Source organism: Hylobates moloch, unplaced genomic scaffold (genome assembly GCF_009828535.3).
Source record: "Hylobates moloch isolate HMO894 unplaced genomic scaffold, HMol_V3 SCAFFOLD_21, whole genome shotgun sequence".
In the NCBI taxonomy this organism is placed as follows: domain Eukaryota; kingdom Metazoa; phylum Chordata; class Mammalia; order Primates; family Hylobatidae; genus Hylobates; species Hylobates moloch.
The window spans coordinates 11,145,050-11,161,295 of NW_026652296.1; the positions used below are offsets into that span (position 1 = coordinate 11,145,050).

The 16,246-nt window shown below is 43.6% G+C and overlaps 1 protein-coding gene across 1 annotated transcript in view; it reads left to right on the top strand.

Annotated features, from left to right (window-relative positions):
* B4GALT5 (beta-1,4-galactosyltransferase 5) overlaps positions 1–15,908 on the top strand; it is a 39,179-nt gene extending 23,271 nt beyond the window's left edge. The window contains exons 3-9 of the mRNA XM_032754006.2: positions 1,434–1,547; positions 4,849–4,973; positions 5,924–6,040; positions 7,852–8,039; positions 8,743–8,865; positions 11,444–11,545; positions 12,411–15,908. Coding sequence (XP_032609897.1) covers positions 1,434–1,547; positions 4,849–4,973; positions 5,924–6,040; positions 7,852–8,039; positions 8,743–8,865; positions 11,444–11,545; positions 12,411–12,558 — 917 coding nt within the window. The 3' untranslated portion in view covers positions 12,559–15,908. The remainder of the gene's footprint in view (positions 1–1,433; positions 1,548–4,848; positions 4,974–5,923; positions 6,041–7,851; positions 8,040–8,742; positions 8,866–11,443; positions 11,546–12,410) is intronic.
* The last annotated feature ends 338 nt before the right edge of the window (positions 15,909–16,246 follow it).

Below are 16,246 nucleotides of genomic sequence, written 5' to 3' on the forward strand. Positions count from 1 at the left end.
TAGCAATATGGGAAGTAGGAGCAAAGGTGGCAACTAAAAAAAAAGGGAGATTGAAAGCTGTTAAAAAGCAGTCAGATACCCAGACCCATTTCCCCATCCTGGCAGGAGCCAGAGACTTAATAACCCCAGAGATGGCAAAACAGAGGCTCCTCAACCTGGGGATACCTGGCATGACCACAGTATTTGAAAAGATGGGGATTACGTATGCCCCGGCCTCTTTCTCTTCTTTCTTAGTTTCAGGATGTTTATAGTCAGGACTCTACCATTCTAGCAGGAGATTCGAATGGATTTCTCTGGAGAATCTGGTCAGACCAGGAGAAAAGACCCAAAGATATTGACACCGGAGATATCAATAAGAGAAGAATGACTGCAAACATGAAACAAGAATATAGTAAGAAATGAACATTCAGGAAACAAGAGCTCTTCAAAGTTAAAAATATGATAGCAGAGATGATGATTAAAGGAAGGTTGAGTAAAGTTGAGGAAATCTCTTGGAAAGCAGGGCAGATAAATGGCAAGATGGAAAACTGGATAGAAAAGATGAGACAGTTAGAGGACCAGGAGGTCCCACATCCAACTCCTGTTCTGTATTCTCCAGGAAGGCAGCACAGAGTACAGAAGGGAGGAATCATCACCGAGAGAATAACTCCCCCCAAGCACATTTGGCATGGAAGAAAGCCAGAAGCTGCCACACCTCCTCTGGGAGGATGCAGTTGAGAGAATACCTAATGCGTGTCTTAGGAGGAAATGTCTTGGTGAAAGGTGTGGTGTTGAATTAGAATCACTGCATATAAAACTGAGCAAACAGAAAAACAAGATGCATAACTTCCCACATTTCTCAGCGATGACTAGTACTTAACAGCAGCATCATAATACAAAGACTGAAGATTGTCCTAACCACAGCTACGATATGTGACCGATGGGAGACTGGGGAATGGAAGGGGATCGTGTGGCAGGGGTGGCAGAAAGAAGGGGATAATGTCTTCACTCACCTCCCATAGTGGGAGGTCAGTAGGTAAGACTGAAAACAGAAACATCACGACCAGCCGTACAGGCTGACAGAGGTGAATACTGAATATAAATGCTGAAATACTTGGCCAAAAGAAGGGCAAGTGGTTCCTTTAGAAAATAGAAATGAGAGGAGGGCGACTGCTATTTTTAAAATTACATTTAATTACAGTTGACTGTAAACTGAGTGCTGCATATAAACCTATAAAATCAATAGGAATAGGAACACTGGTTAAAATATGTCATTTGGGTAACATTTTTATTGATGGGTTCACATTTTTAGCTGCATCAAAGTGATAGTCCAGAGTCCTGTCTCCTTCTACCAAGATGATAGCTAAGAAAAAGACTTACTTGGTAGGCATCTAATAATTGCACAGTTGATTACACATACCAGTCTGATCGGCTTTTTTCCTTTACCTCCCTAGATTATCCTCTTGACTTAAACCACAGTGAAACCTTCCTGCAAACTACAACATTTCTTCCTGAAGACTTCACCTACTTTGCAAACCACACCTGCCCTGAAAGGCTCCCTTCCATGAGTGAGTACAGCTCTGGCCTATCTTCCTCTGCTTTTAAAATGGATAAAGGGGAGGGCACTCTTGATCTCTCTGTCTGCCTACAGAGAGAATATAAATACCTCCCTTCCATTGGAAACAGGGTTTGTGAAAGTTGTGCTCCTGGCTCCTCTTCAAAGCCTGCTGCAAGGTTGCCTGTGTTCTTGGGTGCCATTTTCTACCTTTCCTACTTTTTCACTCTTTCCTTTGCACTTGCCTGTCCTTTGTAACTTGGGTTCTGTTTGAACTTCCTAGAGGAAGTATGAATACAGTCATTCATAGCTTAACAACGAGGGTACTTTCTGAGAAGTACATCATTAGGTGATTTTATTGTTGGGGGAACCTCCTAGAGTTAAATTCCACAAATCTAGATGGTGTAGCCTGCTACACCCCTAGGCTGTATGGTATGGCCTATTGCTCCTGGGCTGCAAACCTGTGCAGCATGGTACTATACAGTAATTGTAACTCAATGGTAAGTATTTGTGTATCTAAACATAGAAAAGGTACAGTAAAAAATGAGATATAAAAGATAAAAAATGGTACAGCTGTGTAGGGCACTTACCATGAATGGAGCCTGCAGGAATGGAAGTTGCTCTGGTGAGTCAGTGAGTGAGTGAACGTGGAGTGAATGTGAATGTGAAGGCCTGGGACATGACTCTGCACTACTGTAGACTTCATGAACACTGAACACTTAGGCTGCACCAAATTTATTCAGAAAATATTTTTCTTTCTTTAATGGTAGATGAACCTTACTATTATACCTTTTTACTTTCTAAACTTGTGAACTTTTAAAAAGTTTATAAAAAGTTTAAAAAAAAACTGCAGCCTTGAACTCCTGGGCTCAAGCAACCCTCCTGCCTCAGCCTCCTGAGGAGCTAGGACTGCAAATGCCTGTTGTCAATGCCTGGCTAATTTTAAAATTATTGTTATTTTTTTTAAGAGACGGGGTGTTACTATGTTGCCCAGGCTGGTCTTGAACTCCTGGCCTGAAACAACCCTCCCACCTAGGCCTGGGCAACAGGCTGCAGTGTGCCATGATCGCGCCACTACACTCCAGCCTGGGCAACAAAGCAAGACCCTGTCTCAAAAGGGTAAAGCAACGATTTAAAAATATAGTATAATAAATATATAAACCAGTAACATAGTTTATTATCATTATCTAGTATAATGTACTCAACATAATTGTATGTGCTATACTTTTTTTTTTTTTTGAGGTGGAGTTTCGCTCTTGTTGCCCAGGCTGGAGTGCAGTGGTGTGGTCTCCACTCACTGCAACCTCTGCCTCCCAGGTTCAAGTGATTCTCCTGCCTCAGCCTCCCGAGTAGCTGGGATTATAGGCACCTGCCACCACGCCTGGCTAATTTTTGTTTTTTTAGTAGAGATGGGGTTTCATCATGTTGGCCAGGCTGGTCTCGAACTCCTGACCTCAGGTTATCCGCCCACCTCAGCCTCTCAAAGTGCTGGGATTACAGGTGTGAGCCACTGCTCCCAGCCTTGTGATATACTTTTATAGGACTGGCAGTGCAGTAGATTTGTTTATAGCAGCATCACCAGAAACACTTGAGTAACACAACAATGCTATGGCAGCTGTGTCATCACTAGGCAGTAGGAATTTTTCAACTCCATTGTGATCTTATGCAACCACCATATATGCCATCTGTCACTGGTGAAAATGTCAAAGCACATCACTGTATAGGCAGGCAGCTTTGTCTTTTTAGTATAAATCTCCCACTGATTGTAGTGCTTGATCTTAGAGGTGGGGGTCTCAATATGTTGCCCAGGCTGGTCTCCAACTTCAGGGCTCAAGCAGTCCTCCTGCCTCAGCCTCCTGAGTAGCTGGGACTACAGGCATGAGCCACCATGCCTTGCTTGGAAGTTATTTGCTTAACGAAGTGCTAGTTAAAACAATTCTTAGATCTTTTTGTTCTTTTTTTTGGATCTCATGTAAGCTAAAACAAGGACAGTAAACTTTTATACCTTTCCTATACTTTTAGGCTTCTTATATAGCTCCCCACTTCTTTTTTTAAAATTGTTTCTTTTTTAAGAAGTGAGATCAAGAGAAAGAAAATCTTACATTTGCAAAGTTGACTTTTATGCACAAACATAGTGAAAATAGGGAAAATGTTAGAAATAGTCATGCATGGTATTTGAACATATTCTCATCCATATATGAATAATTAATTATAAGTATGTAAGTTGTGTTGGAAGCCTTACTGTTTCATTTGCGTGTCTCACCACACATATATAGGTTTTCCCTTTAAAACCTGCGTTTGTCTGCATCTAGATGTAAGCTTAGTTTGGGAAGGCTGAGATTTGTGTTTCAGAAATAGGCGTTGACAGGCCTAAAACTAATGTTATCAGTTCATTGTTTCAGTAGCATTTATTAATTGTTACTGTACCACTTCCTGACTTAACTCAGAGATGACCAGCATTCTGAGTTAGGACATAATCACTCAGGGTCCTGACCCACTGGTGAATGGATTGAGAGAGGTAGTGTGTCTGCACTTGCATCAGGAGCAAACCTGACATGACTCGAAGCTTAGCTGCTTTTCTCCTTCTCAGAAAAGCTCAGCTGCAGCCAGGTGCAGGAGCTCATAGCCATAATCCTAGCACTTTGGGAGGCCGAGGTAGGAGAATCACTGGAGCTCAGGAGTTTAAGACCAACCTGGGCAACGTGTCTCTATTAAAACATATTAATAAACAAAACCGAAAAAAGAAGGCTGGGTGCAGTGGCCCACGACTGTAATCCTAACATTTTGGGTGGCCCAGGTGGGTGGATCCCTTGAGGTCAGGAGTTTGAGACCAGCCTGGCCAACAAGGTGAAACCCCCGTCTCTACTAAAAATACAAAATTAGCTGGGTGTGGTGGCATATGCCTGTAACCCCAGCTACTCGGGAGGCTGAGGCAGGAGAATTGCTTGAACCCAGAGGCAGAGGTTGCAGTGAGCTGAGATCACACCACTGCACTCCAGCCTGGGCGACAGAGCGAGACTGTCTCAAAAAAAAAAAAGAAAAGCTCAGCTGCGGTTTTACTTAAAGTCTTCATTTCTTCCTGGCCCCTGACAGAAGCAGAACTCTAAAGTCTTAATTCCTTGATTTGCCTCTTCACCTTGATAATAGTGAGGAACTGAAATGCAGTGAGATGGAGAGCAGAGGAAGGGACTTCCATCCTTGCTAAAAACAAATTCAGCTGAAAAAGCATTGCACTCTCCAGAGACTAAAACCCCGGGCATAGGGAAACCTATCATTTTCTGACCTCTTAATCTTTTTTCCCCCTCTCTGTTCAGAGGGCCCAATAGACATAAACATGAGTGAAATTGGAATGGATTACATTCATGAACTCTTCTCCAAAGACCCAACCATCAAGCTCGGAGGTCACTGGAAGCCTTCTGATTGCATGCCTCGGTGGAAGGTAGGGTGTAAAGTCACAGCCAAAATGCTGAGAAGCCCACCTGGGGTTTGCCTTAGGTCCGAATCACCATGGGATTAGCTAACCATGACATTTTGTCATTTTCATCCTACCACCCCATGCAAATGTAGAAACATTTTAGAGGAATGGGTTTCCACACGGACTCTTGTAGATACAGAAATTTGCATTATTCTGATGACCGAGCAAGACCCTTTGGTCTTCCCACTAGGAATATTAACAAAGCAAGGGGATGAGGGCGTTGGTGGTCTCTACTGACCCATTTGCAGAAGTCATCTGCAGAGTCAGTGCTTCATGCCTGTTCTCCATTGGTTACTAAAAGATTAGTGGATTAAAAAGCAAAGTTACCTGGCTTGACACTGAGATTTAGTTTTTTTCTGCTTGACCATAGTCAGAAGACATCAGTAGTTTTTGTTAAGCTGTGATCCCAGTTTAAGTCCATTCTTTCAACAAGTATCTATTAAAATGCGTATTCTGTGCCAGCCTTGTTAAGTGTTGGTGATGCAGCAGTGATCAGGGCAGATCTGGAACAGATCAGTATCCAACCCATCGCTGGGAAATAAAAACAGTTGAATAACCAGCATTTGTACATTGCACATTGTAAGGGGAAGTACTGTCTTGTGAAGCTTGTTTTAATTGTAAGTTTATAGATGTATTTTTGTCACAGTGTAGAATGTGTGTTTTCCTATGAGTTGTGGCCTAGAATAAATTGTAGGCCTACTGTGTACTATAAGATATGGTATATGTAAGAATAACATTCATCTAGGTCCAAGGGCCAACTTGCCAACATAGATCTTTGTTTAGAGAAAGCTGAGGACAAGATAGCCAGCCTCCCAGAACTCCCATGGGTTGGTCAGCAATTCAGCAGGGGTGTCCTGCTAAGGAGTGAAAGCTGAGAGTCCTAACTGTGCTTCTTTTGCTGTAATCCACTCCAGGTGGCGATCCTTATCCCCTTCCGGAACCGCCACGAGCACCTCCCCGTCCTGTTCAGACACCTGATTCCCATGCTCCAGCGCCAGCGCCTGCAGTTTGCATTTTATGTGGTTGAACAAGTGAGTAGTCCTTTCTTTTCTTTTCTTCTTTCTCTTCTGAGACAGCAGTTGAGGATGCTGCAAGCTAATCCACTGTTGGTCTGAAGAGCCAATAAAACTGGAATCCTAGGATTGAGTTGCCTGAGGTTTGAAGGGGGAGCAGAGAGCAATTCTCTGCCCCTGGTTTGAGGTTTGTTGCCCAGTACTGGGCACACTTGAATGCAGGAGAGAGCTTTGTTTGCTCATGAACAAAGGCCTCTTGTATGGTGGTTTTGTTGGTGCCTGCAGGCTCCAGACCCGGGAAGTTCCCCTTAAGATAAAGAGCTGCAGCAAGGTACAGCACAGAGGATGTGGCCTTGGAGTCAAGAGACCTCAGTGCTTGTCATGTCTGCTGTTAATCAACCAAGTGGCCTGGGACATTTGCAGACTTCTCTAAGCCTGAGGGTTTGGTTTTGTTTTAATCTTAAAAATATTGGTAGTGAACCAGATATAGAAGTCACAAACTGAAGAAGACCACATGGCAAATTAAGTCTGTAAATCTTTTTTTTTTTGGTCCTGCATATTTTTTATTTGCCTTTAGATGGAACATGACTGTCCTACTGTGGTTCTCTCTTGCCTGGCCTACTTTATATGTTTACCTTACTGACTTGGCTTCTCTAGGCATTTTGAAGTTTGTGATCCTTGAACTAGAGGCGCTATATGCATAGATAAACAAAAGGTTGACAGATTTCCCTGAATACACTGATCGTCAGCCTGAGGGTCTGTTGCATGCTCACCTCTCCCTGTGGGCACACTTTTGAGTCTCATAGTCTGAGTTGCTGTTAAGTGGTCACCCTGGAGCTTGCCTTATACTGGAGTGAGAAAAATGCTGAGCACCACTGTTCAGCAAGGCCGGGCATCTGGGAAATGCTAACGGTCTATCTGCCGGTCCTAAGTTGGGTATTTTGATAGTGGCAAGGGGGAGTCAATGTAGCTGTAACACTAATTAGGCTGTTAACTGATTTGAGCTGGTTTCTTCATGAGCCACTGAATTCTTTGTCCATAGGCTTGAGTCCCTGGCATGCTCAGTGACTGTTGTTGTCTTAGTTAGATCTTAAAAATAAAAGAAGACAAAACCAAAAACCACTCTTTGTACTAGATTTGGTTTGTGAACAGTTAGAGATTGGTTGATATGCTGAAGAGCAAGTGGTAAAGAGTAGAAATGGTAGTGTTGTCTCTTACCTTTGTGGAGCAGGGTACTCTTCTAAATGCTGTTGTATGGTTGAATTTCTGCCTTCAGTAGCCTTGGGAAAGAGAAGCTTGGGTTTGCTACCACTTACATTTTTAAAGAAATTGGGGCCAGAGGTCCAGTGACTTTTTCTTTTTTTCTTTTTCTTTTTTTTGGAGATGGAGTCTTGCTTTGTCGCCCAGACTGGAGTACAATGGTGCGATCTTGGCTCGCTGCAGCCTCCGCTTCCCGGGTTCAAGCGATTCTCCTGCCTCAGCCTCCCAAGAAGCTGGGATTACAGGCATGCGCCACTACGCCTAGCTAATGTTTTTGTATTTTCAGTAGAGATGGGGTTTCCCCATGTTGGCCAGGCTGGTCTCGAACTCCTGATCTGCCCACCTTGGCCTCCCAAAGTGCTGGGATTACAGGCGTGAGCCACTGTGCCCATGACAGAGGTCCAGTGACTTCTGGGCCACACTGTGAGTGGATTTGTGGTGCTGGACCTGGTTACACTAGCCCAGTGATCTTTTCCAGTTGGTTCTAATAAACTCTTCTTTAGGCACAGGAAAGACAGCAAAGATTTTGCTTCAAGATTCTTTTAAAAATAAAGTTCTGTTTCTTTTAGGTTGGTACCCAACCCTTTAATCGAGCCATGCTTTTCAACGTTGGCTTTCAAGAAGCAATGAAGGACTTGGATTGGGACTGTTTGATTTTTCATGATGTAGATCACATACCAGAAAGTGATCGCAACTATTATGGATGTGGACAGATGCCGAGGCATTTTGCAACCAAATTGGATAAGTATATGTATCTGTGAGTATCATTTCCTCTTAATTAAAGAGGTTAAATCTGAAAGGATGGTGAGCGATGTGAAGAGGAAATCTAATTAGCTGCAACCTAGATGCCCATCAACTGATGGATGGATAAACAAAATGTGTGTTTCCATACAATTGGGGCACTGTTTGGCAGGAGAAAGGAATGAAGTACTGATACGTGCCAAAACACGGATGAACTTCGAAAACATTACGTTAAAGAAGCCAGACACAAAGGTCGTGTATCATATGATTCCAGGTGTCTGAAATGTCCAGAATAAGCAAATCTATAGCGACAGAAAGTAGATAAATGGTTATAAGGGGCTAAGGAGGACAGGAGGAGTACGGGGTGATTGCTAATGGGTACAAGGCTTTGCCGGGGACAGTGATGAAACGTTAATATAGATTGTGGTCATGGTTGCACAATTCAGTGAATAAACTAAAACCATTGAATGATATACTCTAAATGGGCGAATTGTGTATGGATGGGTATGTCGATTATATCTCACTAAAGCTATTAAAAATCAGTTTGCAAAAATTAATTTTGCTAATTTGATTCATACATGTCAGCATGAGGAAGCAAGTTCATATGGTTCAGGTCAGGAGCACAGAGAGCACTGTTTTTAGTCCTCAAATGAGAACCTTCTAGGGAAAACAATTACCCTGTAACACGCAGATGACTGATGTCCCACATCTCCTCCTAGGCTTCCTTATACCGAGTTCTTTGGAGGAGTGAGTGGCTTAACAGTGGAACAATTTCGGAAAATCAATGGCTTTCCTAATGCTTTCTGGGGTTGGGGTGGAGAAGATGACGACCTCTGGAACAGGTACCTCTGCTGTTCTTTCGGTGTCTTCTAGAAATGCTACCTTAGACTGCAGACCAATACTATCCAATAGGAATATAATGTAAGCCCTGTGTGTAATTTAACATGTTCTAGTAGCTACAGTTTAAAAGGTTAAGAAAAATGAAATTGACCAGCTGTGATTGCTCACACCTGTAATCCCAGCACTTTGGGAGGCCGAGGTGGGAGGATCACTTGAGCCTGGGAGTTTGAGGCCACAGAGAGCTGTGCCACTGCACTCTAGCTTGGATGACAAAGAGACCTGTCTTAAAACACACACACACACACACACACACACACACACACACACACACACACAACACACACACACACACACACACACACACACACACACACACACACACAAAGTTTTTAGAAAATATCTTAAATCTTAATTTAAAAATATCTTAATATCTTAAAAAACAAACTGTATATCCCAACAAAGCAGGTATTTTCATTTTTCTCCTTTGACATGCAAAAATCAACAAATTATAATTTAGCAATTTTTTTCTTCTAATAATATGTTCATTATAAAATACAAATGAGTATAAAAATAAATTACCCACAACAATAAGTAACATGTTACCATTTCATTGAGTTTATTTTGTGTTTAAAAAGTGGCAAGTGAACAGTAATTTAAAATCTCTGTGTATCAGTTTTTAAAATCACAAATCTCAGGATTGTGAGGATTAAATGATGTAATGTGTATGGAGCTCTGGCATATCTGATATGTGATAAGCTCTCAATAGGTGTTACTGTTTTTATTATATCAACATTAAATACTCTGTAAACAGGATCTTAAGTGGCTCCATTTAATTCGGTTATATAGATGTACTGTAATTTATGTAACTATTTCCTGTTGTATATTTAGAATCTTTTCCATTTTCCACTATAATTTAGAGTGTGATATAGTAGATAATTCTTTTGCCTATTATTCCTATTTAGGAAAAATTCCTTTAGGCGAATGTAGTCATTTTAAGGCTCTTTTTTAAAGCACTGCCCTTTAATGGATGCAAATAGGGTTTTTAAGGCATATTATAACTAAGTACCCCTCCTGCTAAAGGTTCTAACAAAACTTTTCACTTCACCAGCGTTCTGTGTACTAAATGCCCATTTCATTGGAACCACTCCAAACTGAAGGGTGTAATATTAGTGATATGTCTACATAGATTTAGCTGCACCATCACATGAGGCTTGTACTGTACAAACTTGGGTGAACAATCCGGTGTGTGAGTGGAATAAAATAATATTTTTATGGAGTAAGTAAATAGTAACCTCGTAAAGAACAAATGCAATCTGTTTACTTTGTAGCTTGGCTTTTGAAAAGTATGTGTTTTTTGTTAATTATAAGTACTATTTTGCTGATAAAAATTCAAATGATAGGCTGAGCACCGTGGCTCACACCTGTAATCCCAGCTCTTTGCAAGGCCTAGGCTTGAGGATCACTTGAGCCCAGGAGTTCAACACCAGCCTGGGCACAGTGAGACCTTGTCTCTACAAAAAATAAAAAAAATTAGCTGGTTGTGGTGGCACACGCCTGTAGTCCCAGCTACTCAGGAGGCTGAGATGAGAGGACTACTTGAGCCTGGGAGGTTGAGGCTGCACTGAACCATGATCACCTCACTGGACTCCAGCCTGGGCAACACAATAGACCCTGTCTCTTTAAAAAAAAAAAAAAAAAAAAAAATTAGATGATATAAGTGTCTAAGTGTTAATCCCCATTTTGATTCTATTTCATTCCCTGGAAGTAGCCATTTCTTTCTTTTTTTTTTTTTTTTTTTTTGAGATGGAGTCTCGCTCTGTCGCCCAGGCTGGAGTGCAGTGGCGCAATCTCGGCTCACTGCAAGCTCCGCCTCCCGGGTTCAAGCCATTCTCCTGCCTCAGCTTCCCGAGTACCTGGGACTACAGGCGCCCACCACAACGCCCGGCTAATTTTTTGTATTTTTAGTAGAGACGGGGTTTCACTGTGTTGGCCAGGATGGTCTCGATCTCCTGACCTCATGATCCGCCCGCCTCGGCCTCCCAAAGTGCTGGGATTACAGGCGTGAGCCACCGCGCCCGGCGTAGCCATTTCTTTCTGTACTTTTCTTTTCTTTTTTGAGACGGATTTTCTTTTTGTCACCCAGCCTGGTGCGATCTCGGCTCACTGCAGCCTTTGCCTCCTGGGTTCAAGTGATTCTCCTGTCTCAGCCTCCTGAGTAGCTGGGATTACAGACCTGCGCCACCACGCCTGGCTAATTTTTTTTTTTTAAGTAGAGATGGGGTTTCACCATGTTGGCCAGGCTGGTCTCAAACTCCTGACCTCAAATGATCTGCCCACCTTGGCCTCCCAAAGTGCTGGGATTACAGGCGCGAGCCACTGAGCCCAGCCTGTTTTTTCCATTCACATAAAAACTTTAATTCAGTTAAAATTGAGTTTTAACTCAGTTTTTAAGAAATGACACAGTGAGTCAGTTGAGCAGGTGAGAGCTTTTGCTGTGTGTGATTTCCAGGGTAAGCTTGTAACATGTCTTGCAGACTATTACCGTTGTATCTAAAAGCCCGTTCTCTTGGTCTTGGACAGAGTACAGAATGCAGGCTATTCTGTGAGCCGGCCAGAGGGTGACACAGGAAAGTACAAGTCCATTCCTCATCACCATCGAGGAGAAGTCCAGTTTCTTGGAAGGTTGGTGCAATTTATCTCTGTCTCTTAGAAGTATCCCCTATACTTTCATGTCCGGATGTCTTAGAGTATATTACAACCCCTTCTCCTACTCTCCACCCCGAGGCCCTGTTCTGACAGTTGTTTGACAGCTGTTGCGTGTATTCTAACTCTGAGGCAGACCAGTGTGGGGATCAGACCGTTGGTGAACATTTCAATAGTAAGATTCTTCTAAGGAAACCACTTGTCCTATGTCTTCAGCATTGTGGTCTCCCCAGTAGCCTTTGGGGAATTTGGGAAGAAACGGCTTAGATGAAGGTCCCTGAGGTGACAGAGCAGTGGCGCCCTTTCCGCAGGCTCCCGTTCCGAATGGTGTCCTGAGCTTCTGTCTGGGTGGCTGCAGTTGCTGTGTTACCTTTTCTTTCTTTGCGTGTGTGTGTGTCTTTTCTAAATTGTGGGGAAGACTGTGCTCTAGACAACCAATTCTAATTGCTGAAATTCTGTTTTCATGGGAGTAAAATGGCACTGAATACAGAGTATGAACTTTCTCATCTGTTGTATTTTTAATACTTTACCTCCCACTTCCCCACTTTCTGACCTTGGGCAAGTTACCTCACATTACTAAGCCTTGGTTTCCTCATTTGCTAGCAGGGGCTAGGGTGAGCATTAAATGAAATAATTAAGTGAAGCACCTGGCATGAAACACAGGAGGTGTTTCTGACCGCAGCACTCAGCCTGGCATAGCAGAATGGCCGTGCGCCCGCCTTGTGCTGCAGAAGTGCTGCCGTGGGTTGCGTCCTCTGCTGTGGGACGCCCTGCTCCATCCTCTGACTGCAGAGGCGTGGATCCTCACTCAGAGCCACCTCTTCTCTGTTCCCTCCCTAAACAGGTATGCTCTGCTGAGGAAGTCAAAAGAACGGCAAGGGCTGGATGGCCTCAACAACCTGAACTACTTTGCAAACATCACATACGACGCCTTGTATAAAAACATAACTGTCAACCTGACACCCGAGCTGGCTCAGGTGAATGAGTACTGAGAGGAGAGAATGTACCTTTGCTTTACCCACCGCCACCAAGAAAGCAGTCCGATGAGAATTTTTTTGGAGGGGGGAGGGTCTACACAGCAAGAGAACAGAAATACCGTGTCTCATGAAGGATCACAGGGTTCAGGGGGAAAATGTGACAGCACACGCACAAACGCCTTCACTGGATCAGCCGCTGGGACTGAGGGAGTGAGCTTGGGGACTTCCTTCGTCAGCACTGGCTTTCTGTTTTCACAAGACAGACGTCTGTCCCGCTGCTCTCTCCCTGTATCCTACCCCACATCCTGTCTTAGCCACAGTCTCCAGAACCCATGATGAACTGTGATCTGCCGTGGTCCTGTCGTGGAGCCTGTCCCTACACATGACCTTGGATCCTCTTGGCCTTCAGAGCAGAGGCAAACCCACCACAGGGCAGCTGCGTTTTAGGAAGAGCAAATGAAACTCCACACCATTCTTCTATATCTCTGGTGTTCTCTTTGGTTTCATTTTTTAAAAAAATTACCTTCTTTGGGTGGGGATTGAGGGTGGAGGGGAGGGTGTTTGGGAAAGATAAATAGACAAATATATAACAATCACTTCTTGAAGAAGTATAATTGTAAATAAGCCATGTAAAATGCCTTTTTAAAATTTAATTTTCTAGCTGGCTCCAATTCAAATCGAGGATTTATATATTAGGCCACTTACTTGGTTGGCAAGTACAGGAACTCAGTTAAAATGCAGTTGAAGAATGTCATCTCCCGAATTGCTGTCACTTTGGGAAGGGAGTGGATATAGGGCATGTCACAAAAGAACAAAATAACCCGACCTTTATTGCCGGGAGCTGGCATCTGCCCCTTTCTTCCTCCCCTGTGAGTCTTGCCCTTGACTTCTGCTCTGGATTCACTCTTCCCTGTCGGCCGCGCACGTGCTCATCCCACTCTCCGCTAAGCGAGAGGCTGCTGTTAGAGCAGGCTGCTTCCTTTCCAAAGCAGGCCCTCCGGGGCTCGCTGCACACACATCTCTGGCTCTCCAGGCTTCGTATTCTGTCTTTTCATCAGCATGGTGGGGCGGGGGGCGGGGGGCGGGGGTGTGTATGGGAATCCCTCCCCCACCTATTTTTTCTCTTGTGGAACTTGGCCACAGTTTCTGAACAATGTGCCTGCATTACCACCTGGCTTCAGTGATTCCTCTGTGTCCCTTTTTGGTTTCTGGAAAGATTCTTTGTCAACATTAGTAACTGATACATAGAACCAAGGAGCACTCGAATAGGGAGCCAGGAGCCAGGGAGCTGGTGACACTTGTATGCTGTGGGATCCAGGTAAGACCGGATTGAAGCTTTGAAATTAGACTAACAAAGCTCCAGACAGCAAGAGCCCAGGTGCACTGCTTACACCCCCACCTGCATTTCGAAGTCATATTCTTTTTTGTTTTGTTTTTTTAAGACAGGATCTGGCTCTTGTCGCCTAAGCTGGAGTGCAGTGGCACGATCACAGCTCACTGCAGCCTCCATCTCCCAGGCTCAAGCCATTTTCCCACCTCAGCCTCCCGAGTAGCTGGGACTACAGGTGCACACCACCACACCTGGCTAATTTTTTGTATTTTTAGTAGAGACAGGGTTTTTCCCATGTTGCCCAGGCTGGTCTCAAACTCCTGGACTCAAGCAATCTGCCCACCTTGACTTCCCAAAGTGCTGGGATTATGGGCGGGTGTGAGCCATTGTGCCCAGCCTTGAAGTCATATTCTAAATTGTATTTGAATTTGTGCCTCTTTGTTTTTCCCCAAACCAAAGCCCTCAAATTGTAGTCTCTGTCGACTTCTGCAGAATTCTGGAAAATGCCAGTTTTCCTCCCCCGCCCTTGTTTTCCATAAAACATATTTATATATTGTGATGAGGAGTACTTTCTGAAGAGTACTTCGTATTTTTTTTTAATTGCCTTGTTTGCCTTCAACTTTCTTGATTTTTATGGTTTACATGGGTGTGTGTAGGGGTGTGTGTGTGTGTGTGTGTGTGTGTGTATGTGTGTGGGTTAGGGCTTTTTTCGTTGCATGTGATGGTTCTGTGGACATATGATCCCCACAAACTGTGGGAGTGATTGGCCAGGCCTTGGTTTTTTTTTTGTTTGTGTTTTTGTTCTTTTGAAGAATAGAGTGGTATTTAGAAAATAAATTGCATTGCAAAGCTCTTATCGGCTCATATGAGAGAGCAGGCTCCTGCCCTTGAAAATGCTGGTAAGCTATAGCGTATGTTTTTTAAGACTCAAGCATTTCATGCTTTAAAATACCTTCACAAGGGAACATTACACACAGAAGTTCATTTGGTTTTCCTTTGTTTTATGGTGCATATAGCAATAAAGACCCCCCTCCACCCTGCAACCCCCACCCCCCACCGGGCCTTTGTCCCTGCCTTGCCTTTTCTCCCCTTCTCAGTCTCCTCTCCCCTTTCCTCACTGAAGGCTGTGAGTTGCTTTCAATGTGACAACACTATGATGTCATTTGGAAGGATTTGCCAGGACAGACTGATTCTGAGTCATGGGTGCCGTGTGTGTATGCAGCAGTGTTGTAAGGCGATCTTGTTTGAAGCTCTACGTTACCATAATTACTATCAAGTACACACTGTTGGCAAAAGGCTAACACCTGACTTAAGAAAATGCTGATTTGAGAACAAAAGGTCTCTTTTCACTGCTTAAAGTGGGGTCACTTTGATACCCTTGCAGTCATGTTTGTGTCTGATGAGTGTAGAATCTCTGGATGTGCACTGTCAGTCATGCGTCCACCAGGCCTCGAATATCATATGGGAAATGTCATAGTTAAAAACATACAGCCAGGCCTGTGTGCTGTTAATAGCGTGAAATTGTCATGTTAAAAAAAAAAAAAAACAGGAACCAAATGTGACCTTGTGCATATATTGGTAGCTGAAAATCTTCAAGGCTACTGATGGGTGGCCCCTTAATCTTGTCTTTGATTGCTGTGTGCAGGGAAAGGTGTCCCCGCTCGTTCATGCTGTTTTGGGGGGTGGGGGGATATTTGCAAGAATACTCATTTTGACATAATAGGTCCTCTTGTCAGAGATGCTCTACCACAGACATTAATAGCTGAGCAGGAGCCACATGGATTGATTGTATCCACTCACCATTGACGATGGCATTGAGCGTAGCTAGCTTATTTCCATCACTACGTGTTTTTGAGCTTGCTCTTACGTTTTAAGAGGTGCCAGGGGTACATTTTTGCACTGAAATCTAAAGATGTTTTAAAAAACACTTTTCACAGAAATAGTCCTTTGTCATTACATTATTTACTCATGTGTTTGTACATTTTTGTATGTTAATTTATGAATGATTTTTTCAGTAAAAAATACATATTCAAGAACCAAACCTTGGTGGTCGTTTGTCTTGGACAGTTTGGGTCCTTGGGGTTCTTTGCTTTTTCCTTTCCTTTCCTACAGGGGTTCAACTTCAGGCAGCTCAGCTGAGCTCTGGGTCTTGCTGGGGTAAATACTGCCTGACCCGTGCTGCAAGTGAACGGGCTGAGTAAAAAGCTACACAGTGTAACAGAAGCAGTCCCCCACTGTGCTGCCCAGGCACGCCCACACTTGGGTTTTCTTTCAAGAATCACCCAGGTGGTACTAAGAAAGTTGCATAAGACACTTGGGTGAGGGGACTTGGGGGTGAAGGGGGTGGTGAGGGTTGATGGAGTTTGATTCCAG